Here is an 11,541-nt window from a genome sequence, read left to right on the forward strand (position 1 = left end):
AGTGACCTCCAGTTATGATTGACGCCCTCTCTGCAATGCTTGTTTTGAGTGACAGCCAAGCTGCTGGGTGATGTCTGTGTGTGTCTGTGTGTGTGTGTGCGTGTGTGTGTGTGTGTGTGTGTGTGTGTGTGTGTGTGTGTGTGTGTGTGTGTGTGTGTGTGTGTAGCTGGCTGAACACACAGTATAAAGGTGATTTCAGCTCTGCTGGTTTAGGATCAGATCTTAAAAGTAATTTTATAAAGCTCAACAATGAGCAAATGTGCAAACTCAGACTTCAATTTGCTTTCACGTTTTGTTCCAAAATGAGAAAAGCTGACGCACAGTTTTACAGCTCAACATGCACCAAATAATGGTCATTTAAATTGTACAGCAGGGAGTTTACTAACTCTGACATACATTCTGGAACATATCATTTAAGAGAAATCAAACGCTTAATATTGATTTCTTTTTTTTTTTAAACCCTAAAATGGATGCTAAAGATTTGGGAATTACTTTATTTCACAATCTCAGCGTGTTTTCCTGTTTCTCTCAAACAACTGACCATAAAACGTTACTATCAGAAGTGCAGCTTCCATCTGGAGTTATACTGCATCTTACCTTCCACATTTAAAAATCTGCTGCTAGCACAGCTGAGTGAGCTAACCGTCTCTGTAGCGACACAATACCATAAAAGGTTTAGAATTTAGACAAACAAATTAGCACTAGCTTTTAAAGGGTGGGTCCACTATTTGTTTGTTTTAGGTCTTTATACCATTTTGTAGATTCACAGTGCTGTTCCTTATATATTAAAATCCAAACATATACATTTTGGTCAAAGTACGTATGTTCTTGTGTCAAAATGCTATTTTCTCAAACCCTTCTAAAAACTTTTTCCCACGTGACCTGATGTAGGGTTCTACATTATGATGCTCCACATGTGTATACATATATCCTTATCCATAGTCAGCGTATATTACCTACAGTAACTTAGATTGCAGTCGTCATTTTCATCCCCTTCCGGTCCAGTGAAAACAATGTATCTCCAAAAGTGTTGCTTCTGAATGTTTGTGATAAACTTTAAGCCGTTAGCTGCGCGCCGCTGGCTCAGCTATCGCCATGTTGAGAACCGTGTGGAGGCAATAGAAATGCTCTAAATTCCGTATAGAGAACCCTTAAAGGACCAGTTGACCAAATCACCCAGTGGAAACTGTCCTTAATAACCATGAAACTGTTTTTGGAAAGACAAATAAAATTGCATTTACACTTTTTGCACTGAGGTGACACAGTCGACCTTTTGGGATGACCTTCAGACTTTTCTTACCGTGTTGATGGCGGTGGTAGGTTGTGATGATGATGATGTGTTGAGTGGGTGGTCTCTGGCCACCACCAGCTCCACCGTCTCTCCGGGCTGCTGCAGGAGGCTCAGGGCCTGCTGCTGACTGATGCCCGGCTCCAGAGGACAGCCGTTTATCACCAGGATCTGGTCCCTCTCCTGGAGACGCCCGTCCCTGCAGCCACAACACATCAGTCAAGACTTTTCAATAACATGATACAGATAAAAGTCTTCTGCAGAAATGTAAACAAAATGACTGACATTTACTTTTATTAGCAGCTACACAGCTAGTTGGTTAGCTTTTAGTAATCCACTTATTAGTTTCTATGTTGGGAAGCTACAAACCACTCAGCTGGTTAAATACGGCAGCTGTTAGATGCTAAAACAACACAATGTACACTGTATTCAAGTTCTGCTTATTGGTTTGAATATTTCAAAATTAAATCAGAAAGATGAACAATGTTTTTGCATGTTTTATCCCATTTACGATAAATCATGTTATATTACTACGATTCATAGTAGGGCACAACTTTTAATTATTTTTATATCAAAATAGCCAATTGAAAGATCACTAATTGCATTATTAAAAGGTATAATATTTAACCGTTGTCGGTTGCTGTTTAAAAACACACAGCATTCAAAGTCGGCCCCTTCCCCTGCAGTGACGGCTGAGCGAGCTATAGAGTGAATGAAGAGAGGGAGCGGCTTTAGCGAGAACAAAGTAGTTAATCAGAAAGAAATAAAACCTTATTTTCTGCTTGTTTCACAGCGGTTACATTCTAAAACACAAATAGACACTGTAGGAGCAACAGTTAAGTTTGTTAATATATTATCATTTTTGAGTGTTGCACCCTCCATAGGGACAGATAAATGGGACTCTGCAACAAGGTAAACTGGACTCTAAATCAACTGTCTACCTTTTGTTTTCATATTAAGTGTATTTTGCAATAAATTCTAAGCTACAGTGAACGGTAATACTCTCCCTGGATTTCTTTTGGGAAGAAGGCTGCGAGCCTGACACACACTGCATGTGGTAAAAAACAACAGGAAAGTGGAATAGTGGTTGAAGGAAAAACCCAAACTGATGTTTTCTGCCAGTACAGACACAAACAAAAGGCCACACACCTCCGCACAACTCTGTGGGAAGGTGCTGAGTTGCTGGATTTTGAATGAATGCAGCAGAAGGGCAGGCTTCATCCTGTCCTCTGCAGCTAAGAGCTGCTCTCGGGCACGGGGGGAGGGGGGGACATGGTGTCTGGAGCACATGCACATAAGAACACACAACCCGTTCTCATCTGTGAAATACGGCCGCTTTGTATCTGACAGAGCTAAAGATGGACTTGTGCCTCGGTATCAGACACCGAGGGGTGTGACAAAGCAACGACATTCGGTGACCTGAACAGGCTGCACACCCTGCACGCTGTTATTGGCTGGGGGTTACATCCCCACATTGAGCCCAAAGGCTCTTTGCTGACGCCCAGAAGCATTCCGAACAAAACAAAATAAGAAGAAAAGAGGAAAATACGGGCAGAGGACAGGGTCTCTGCAGAAACAGACACCACCAAGTGATGATTGAGAGGGATTCTTTTTGTATCATCTAAACATTGTTTTTAAGGAAATTCTTGCATATTATACCTTTAACAATGACTTAAAAAGCCATGACAACTTAAATATACAGTAGTCTGAGAACGTGAGTTTCTCCACCTCTAAAGATATCATATAAAGTCAGCCATATCTAATTAACGTTCATTTTGTTAATTAACTACAAAATGAAAGTCTCGGTTGTCGTCTGGCTGTACCATTTATGTTAAAAAACAGGCAGCTATTGTGTCATCAGATCATTTGGAAATCATGTAGAATTAAGTTTGTGTTTAGGCTTGATACACATTAATCTGTGTTTAATACTATGCAGACCAGTGGTACAGGCCTGGGGTTTGAAGGTGTTGGCCAGGAATATTGCAGTTACATGTATTCCTCAAACCATTCAGCCCTGCTGCCAACGCTTTTTTATATATATTTTTCCTACCTTCCAGGCAGTTTATTTCAGTATGCTATGAAAAAGACTTTATCAAAGTTATCTTACTGTCGCGTGGAAATGTTTTTAAATCAATCATTCTAATTTTGGCAGAAATAATAGCAAACATGTTTATTCAATGTGGGTGATGTGAATTAATTGTGCTCAAGTGAAAGGAACTATAGGTACTATTCTTTAAATTGCTAAATCGCACTAAAGTTTCATTTACACATTTAAAAAGGGACTGTTTGTAACTTCTTACACATACTGTATAAATCATTCCGGGTCGGTGTCCCAAGATTTGTAATAAATGGACTAAAACACCTGGAAGATTCTTTAAGCATGACTTCATGTTAATCGTAGGGAAATTCAAGCTGTAACAGTGAACCTGTGTGCAATGCCTCCGGGCTGGATGTGTTTGACGAAGACGCCCTGACTGCTGCTTCCTGCAGGATTCAGACCGACCACGCTGAAGCCCAGACCTCCAGACAGAGGCCGAGTCAGCTGACACACCTCTGTGTGACGACCCTGCACACGAACACACACAGACACAAACACAGGTATTTAATGTATTAATATACAGTATGCATGCTGTGCGTCCTGCAGGTGCGTTTCTGTAGCTCCACCCACCTTGGCGGCGGCGAAGATCCATTTCTGCAGGAGAAGGTCAGACGAGGGCGGAGTCTGATGGACAGGCGGAGACGAGCCATTGGCCAGGAGGGAGGAGGCAGACAGGGGGGGTGGGGCCGAGCTGCTGGATGGATTCACTGTGCTCATGATCAGCTGACCCTTTTTGGAGAAGCTGAACTCACTGCAGGCATCAGGCGGCATACTGCTCAGCTACAGACAGGAGGAGGAGGAGGAGAAAGAGGAGGAGGAAGAGAAAGAGAAAGAGGAGGAGGAGCAGAGAGAGAAAGAGGAGGAGGAGGAGGAGAAGAATAAGTAAGAGAAGGAGGGGAAGGGGATGAGAAGAAAGAGAAAGAGGAGGAGGAGGAAGAAGAAGAGGAGGAAAAAGGGAAAGAGGATGAGGAGGAGGAGGAAAAAGCGGTGGAGACAGGGAAAGGGAAAGAGAGGAGGAGGAAGAAGAGGAGAAGAATGAAGAGGAGGAGGAAGAGTACAAAGGGCAGGAAAAGAAGGAAGAGGAGAAAAAGGTGGAGGTGGAAAAGGAAGAAGAGGAGGAGGAGGCAAAGAAGAAAGAGGAGGAGAAAGGGAAAGAGGAGGAGGAGGAGAAGAAGAAGAAGAAGGAAGAGGAGGAGATAAGGAAAGAGAAAGCAGGAGGAAGAGTAGAAAGAGGAGGAGAAGAAGGACGAGGAAGAGGAGAAAGGATGAAAAGAAGGAAGAGGAGAAGAAAGAGGAGAACGAGGTGGAGAAAGAGAAGAAGACACATTACATAAAAGTATAAATGAGCTTGTGTTTGTTGGTACCGATCAATAGGAGTGTGTTCACATGAACACTACTACCCTGAGGCCTGTACTATGAAGCCAGTTCAACATACCCAGGGTTTCTTCTCAGACCAGATTCTCTGGCTTCACTAACCCTAACAACCAAGATCCCGCTAAGCGGTCCTACGACGGTGGTTATCAACTTGGTAAATCAACCCAGGGTTTCTCTATCTGGCTACGTGTGTGTTCACATGGAGGTTGTGGCGTTTAGGGATGTCACGAGAACCGATACTTCGGTACCAACTCCGTACCAACATTCTAAAAATGTGACGGTACTCGTTTTCTTCGTTACCGAAGGTACCGAACGATGCCTGTAATGGTCATTTGGTACCAGAGCGGAGGTGCTGGAGATGCGATTCTTCCAGATCTAATGGGGGCAGTATACGCTTACAAGTGTTCTCATCTGCCTCGCAATGAAGGAAGAAGAAGAACGCCGTAACAGCACAGAAAAAAAGAACAACACGAGACGTGAAAGATGGCAGCTGCTGCAGCGCTACCTCCGCCTCAACTCGTTGAGAAAACAAATAGCAAGAGTCGGGTATGGAAGTACTTTGCGTTGGAGGCGGATTTACAAGGAGTAATAATAGATTCGCAAAAACCAGTATGCGTTGCAGTAACGGTGTCGTCCTACTTTTCTTTCCAAAGGAGGAAATACTTCCAATTTAGCAAAGCAACTCAAAGACATCCAGACAATATAGTTGGTTTTAAATACTTGAGGATAAAGGAGTGCGTGTTGAATTACATGGGATTTATTGTTTTTTTTACCGTGGTATCGAATTGGTATCGAGAATCGTGTAAATTCACTGGTATTGGTATCGACTACTAGATTCCTGGTACCGTGACATCCCTAGTGGCGTTTGCAGCATATGACCAATCACAGACATGGTCAAGTCTACTGACTTGCAGGTAGACCGGCAGAGCGCCACATTTTACAAACAAAGAGCAAACTATATTAGACAAATACGAAGAAGTTAAACACATAATCCAGACTAGAAGTAACACAGTTGAAGCTGGCAAATTGCTGGTAAATTAACAGATTCAGTCCTCCGGTGCTCCTAACGGCATCTGCAAGATTTCACAGACCGGAGGAAAACAAGCAATCAGAGCTGATCTGGAGTCTGCCGTTCAGCTGCCGTCTATGAGAGCCGGCTGTCAATCACTCGTGAACTCCGATCAAACGGTCAAACTAGGCAGCGCTGATCAAATATGAATCAATATTCTGTTACTGTAATGCCTATTTCTCTCCTCAAATGTTTTCAGAATCATCTCATAGTGTACTGTTTAGCTGTAAAATTAGAAAGTTTGTGACCTGGCAGCCATGTTGAGATCTGCTGAGGAAATACCAAGCACCGCCCACCAGCTGGAGCACAGCCAATAGGCAACGCTCAATAGGAACGCTCTCTCTGAAATGACCTGTGATTGGTCAAAGTCTCTCGTCACAATTTTTTTAAAGCCTGAAAACAGGGCCCCCAAAAAGCTAGAACTGTGTGTGCTACACAAAACGTAATTTTCATCGCCATTCATTGTAACGTTAGTAGGGTAATTTCTTTAAACTCTCGTCCCAAATTCATCCCAAAATTAATTTTCATCCTCCCCGATCCTATTTCCAACGGCCCCGGGACGACGGGACATCCTTAAGCTTGAGCCCTGGGAGGCGGGGTTAAAGGAAATACTACTGTGCCTGTACTACGGGCCCAATGGATCCGGAAGATCGCTGGAAGATACGGTTCATTTTATACTCGGAAGTCAAGCTTTTTTGGCTTCATGCGCCACTGAGCAACTTTCAAAGGCTTGATCAGGAGACCGCCTCGAACGCTGTATCCAGTTCTCTTTATACATCCATGATGTGAACAGGTTCAGTGAGAATCACTAAGGACAACAGTGTAAAGACAGAGGTTTTATTACCAAACACAAAAACAAAGAGTCAACTCTGATGAAGATGGAGAGCTAGAGACAGAAGAGAGAGACAGACAGAAAGGAAAGAGAGACGCTCTATATGCAAGGACGTTGTCGACAAAAAAGAAAGACATGGAGTAAAAAAAAAAAAAAAATGAAGCGGCGAGGCCGGGGGGTAAGTGGGGAGGAGAGAGGAGAAAAGGAAAATCAATAGATTCCTCTGCAGGCTCTCTCTCTCTGAACAGGTAATGTATTAATGACCTTTACACTCACATTGTGGAAACTTATCAGTCTGCGGCTTATTTAGGCCAGGCTGACGGAGCAGGATCCCGAGCCATTTCATCAATACCGCCTCGACAAGGCCGTTACTCAAACCAAGACACTAGATATTAAAGCTTGATAGATCCGCAGAGAGCCGGGGGGGAGGGAGGGAGGGAAAATAAATAAAGAAAGAGAGAGAAGTCCCTGCTTCATATACCCTCCGTCGGCTACCAGCCGACGCTTTCATAGACTCGGCTCTGACCTTCGCAGCACTTAGAATATGAAGCCCAGTGTCAGTTATTGCCATTATCTTAATTTGGCCTGCAGATTGTTTATTGTAAAGGCTCCACGTCAGTACGAGCTGGAGCTGAATACAGATGGGGATGCAGAGGGGGATTCAATGTCCCCGCTCAGCCCCACTGACAGGTCACACTGTTGGACAGGAGGCGGCAGTGTACTGATACCTGATAGGCTGTCAACACCTGGGGCGGAGTCACATCAGATGGGAAACATTCATTAGTCTGCAGAGCTGCTGCAACTTTAGACTGTAGATACAGCTGCTTATTATACACTAATGTACATTATAGTGTGTGAGAAGAAACACCCGCTGATACAATAACAACCTCTCAGTGGAAATACTCAGTCTTTGTTCACAAGGACGCTTTAGACATCTTTGAAGCCATACAACACTTCATTACTTTGTTTTCGTTCATTGACTTGTTTCATTTTGTTGTCTGATATTTTGTTTGTTGTGATATGATAATCCTGTATGGAGATATTAATTATTAGTGTTTAATGCCTACTAATGTATACATAGCGAAGGAGAATACTATTAGAGTGAAAGGCGTTTCTAATATTTTGTCCACCTCATTTAGATCTTCCATAACAGGTTTTTGAGTTCTTACTTTGATTTCCAAAATATATATCAACCCGCATCATATAACACTTCAAACATGAACAAAGAAAGCTCCTCTGATAATGAACAAAACAACAACATCTACTGTATGTGTTAACATCTTGATCATTTAATCTATGTACGTAAGGTATAGATCTACTGTGGACGAAAGAGAAACACATACGACACGTTTAGAATAATATGGAGCAAATACATAAAACACACTCACATTGAGAGACATATTCACTGACTAAAAGTCCGGGTAAAGCAAAAATAAATATGTGTTCTGAGTTTGTCACACCACAGAAAAATGTGTTATTAACCACCAAGCCAAATTTGAATGATTAAAAAAAATCGCCAAGCATATCAAATTAGGTTGCAAAATCATGAAAAAAATAAGCAGTTTTCTCTGCTCTGAAATGCTGGGGGTGTGTCAGCTGGGGGCGTGTCCGCTGGGGGCGTGTCCGCTGGGGGTGTGTCCGCTGAAGATGCTGAAGCCACGCCCAAATGTGGGTGAGGGTTGATTACACACAGTTACAGTATATATAACACTCCTCTGCCTGCCTTCACTCACACACCGCGCTCGTTCTCACTCGCTCTCTCGCTCCACCTCGCACGTGTATGCACGCACACTACACACTGCAGAAGAGTTAGTTTATGCCAGATGGCCAGTACACCACTGCTAGCAAACTGTAGGCTGTGGTAAGTAAGTGTAACTCACGATTGAGTGTGAGAACCACTGATGCTCTGAGCTTATATGGTGTTAGGGGAGGGGTTATGCTAATGACGGCTCCAGTGCGTCATCGAGCCATGATTTCAGGCCATTTCAGGTTCGCCCCAAATAACTCCACAATTCAGTACTATATATAGTTCAGTCTTTTATGTTTTCAGCACTTATTTTCTAACATGTATAACGTGTTCAGAAACAAATCTCTGATTTGATTTGACGCAGACTTTAACAACACATTTTTGACGTAAAGAAAGTTCCTGCTGCTTCGGTTCTGGTTTCTGAACTGCAGGTTGCTTTTTGTTTCTCACCTGGTTTCGGAGCTGTTTGATGGAGTGCTGCAGGGTCAGGATGTGGTTGAACAGCGGACTCTGCAGGGTCTCCCTCAGGTTGCCCATGGTTTCACTGTGGGTCCACTCCTCCCTCTGGACCAGTTTGGCTTGCAGACGCTCCAGAGCTCCCAGTACCTGCTGACGCTCCGCTGAGGACACTGAGGACAAGCACAAGATGTATTCATTAAAGAGAAACACACAAAGATAATTCATGCAAATCCAACGTGTGCTGTTTGAAATGTTGAACCGGGGAGAAGATTTTACCTATTGGGACATTTTCATACATTGTCGTCCCTTGCTCTCTGTCCGTCGTTCTGGATCAATCTGAACAGAGATGGACAGACACAAATATCCATTATTTCACATTTATTTCAAACACTGGACAACAAATAACGGACAGGGGTTATTTGTGTTTAAAATCTACCAGGAAAGAAAGGGTGTATTTCCTGTCTGGCTGCTGGGAGCCTTTTAATTTAAAACATCTGCAGGAAGTGTTGCTGCACAGTAGCGTCACATCAAAGAGGAACAACTGGAATCAATTATTACTGACTGGAAACAGTGTTATTGTTAAACAGAGAAAGAGTGGTGAGTATGACACGACTCTGTTGGACTGATGGAATAAGTGCTGAGGAAATGAACATTATAGTGAATCTACTGCACATTAAAACAGGAGCAGATCAGAAAACTCACGGACATATCATGTACATTGATATACTGTTAAAACAGGGCTTCTCTAAAAAAGGTTTCTTTTGATTTGTATTTTTTTATGCCATTTTTCTTTCTCTTTTATGTTTTTAATGTAGGACTGCAACTAACGATTATTTTCATTTTCGATCTGTCGATTATTTTCTTGATTAATCGATTAGTTGTTTGATCTATAAAATGTCAAAAAATTGTGAAAAATGTTGATCAGTGTTTCCCAAAGCCCAAGATGACGTCCTCAAATGTCTTATTTTGTCCACAACTCAAAGATATTCAGTTTACAGTCATGGCTGGGTGAAGAAACTATAAAATATTCACATTTAAGATTCTGAAATCAAAGAATTTTGACTTTTTTTTCTTAAAAACCAAACTACTTTGAATTAAATTAAATTACTCAAACGATTAATTAATTATCAAAATAGTTGGCGATTAATTCAATAGTTGACAACTAATCGATTCATAGATTAATCGTTGCAGCTCAATTTTAATGCAACGTAAAAAAACACTTTGAATTGTGTATGAAATGTTTAATCTTAATTAACTTTCCTTATTAATTCTAATATAAAGCAGTTTGAAATAAATGTGTGGTTCTCTGTGCAGTTGAGGAAAATAAAAAGCTATAATTAAAGATTTTACAGACCATGACCGCAACTGTGCAGTACTGATCCTCACGTGCAACATACACTTCTATTCTGCACTTATTTCTGCTGATTCAATTCATTTTGAGGTACAACTACAGCTTCTGCCTCCTATTTACACCAAAATGCTAAACATTTGGAACTAAGAAGTACAAGTACAAAGTTAGGTACTCTACAGGTAATGATGTATGTAGGGACAAAAAGGTCAGTTTTGTTTTTTTTGCTAAATAATAAATAAGACTATATATTTGAGGGAGAGTGGCCGAGGAAGGAATCCACAGGAGTTAACATTCAAACATCTGTCCAGTCAGATAATTAGTTAGCCGATTTCATATTAATTTCATATATTGGGATTTGCAGCAGCCAAACACCATCCTGATTCACCCTGTTACCTGCTGTTCACTACTGGATATTGAAAACATTGCACTAGACTCCACATACAAATCTAGCACCTCTAATTTTCCATGTGTATCAGTAAACAATAACTCCTCTTCCGACTACACCAAACACCGTTTTCCAACATTTTACAGACCAAACGATTGACTGCGTAATCAAGAAAATAATCTGCAGATGAATTGATGAATAACGAATAATGAAAAATAATCATTAGTTGCAGCCCTGACCAGAGCTGGTTGATGAAGGATTTTAGAATAGGCTATATTTAGGGCTGCCTGCAACTAATGAATATTTGTATTATTGATTAATCTGTCAATGTCTTGTTTTGTCAGACCAACAACCCAAACCAAAAAGATATTCAGTTTACACAGAAAAGTATCAAATCCTCACATTTGCCGAGCTGGAAACAGAAACAATTTGCGCAATTTTGCTCCATAAATTACTCAAATGTTGTTGATTATCAAAACTACTGAGGAATAACTTGAACACCACCTATATTAGGAGTTACCTGCCAGACAGTAACCCCTCGTAAATCATCTTTTGTCTGTTTGGTCAAATCTTTTCCCAGATGAGACACAACACAACATCCTGTTCTCGTTCAGTCACCTCATGTCCTGTCTCCACTAGTGGAATGTAAAGTACCTTTGTTCAAGTACTGTACTTAGGTACACATTTGAGGTACTTCTACTTTACTTAAGTATTTCCATTTTGAGCAGCTTTATTCTTCTACTCCACTACATCTCAGAGACGGAATATTGTCATTTGTTTTTCTGACAGCTTTAGTTACTTGACCGTTTTTCCATCCCCTTCCTGTCCAGTGAAGAACACGTATCTCCAGATGTGTTGATTTTGAACGTTTGTGATAAACTGAAGGATGAAGTGTTCCTTTATGGGTTCTTGGATGGATCAGCTGGGAACTGCATCGT

At 41.6% G+C, this 11,541-nt stretch overlaps 1 protein-coding gene across 1 annotated transcript in view; it reads right to left on the bottom strand.

The window, feature by feature from the left end:
* The window catches only part of patj (PATJ crumbs cell polarity complex component), a 188,088-nt gene that overhangs the window by 174,455 nt on the left and 2,092 nt on the right, over positions 1–11,541 (bottom strand). The window contains exons 2-6 of the mRNA XM_037770302.1: positions 9,144–9,203; positions 8,859–9,037; positions 3,957–4,166; positions 3,715–3,854; positions 1,301–1,487 (exon numbers count right to left, since the gene is read on the bottom strand). Of these exons, the coding sequence (XP_037626230.1) occupies positions 1,301–1,487; positions 3,715–3,854; positions 3,957–4,166; positions 8,859–9,037; positions 9,144–9,165 (738 nt within the window). The 5' untranslated portion in view covers positions 9,166–9,203. The remainder of the gene's footprint in view (positions 1–1,300; positions 1,488–3,714; positions 3,855–3,956; positions 4,167–8,858; positions 9,038–9,143; positions 9,204–11,541) is intronic.

Source organism: Sebastes umbrosus, chromosome 5 (assembly GCF_015220745.1).
Source record: "Sebastes umbrosus isolate fSebUmb1 chromosome 5, fSebUmb1.pri, whole genome shotgun sequence".
In the NCBI taxonomy this organism is placed as follows: Eukaryota; Metazoa; Chordata; class Actinopteri; order Perciformes; family Sebastidae; genus Sebastes; species Sebastes umbrosus.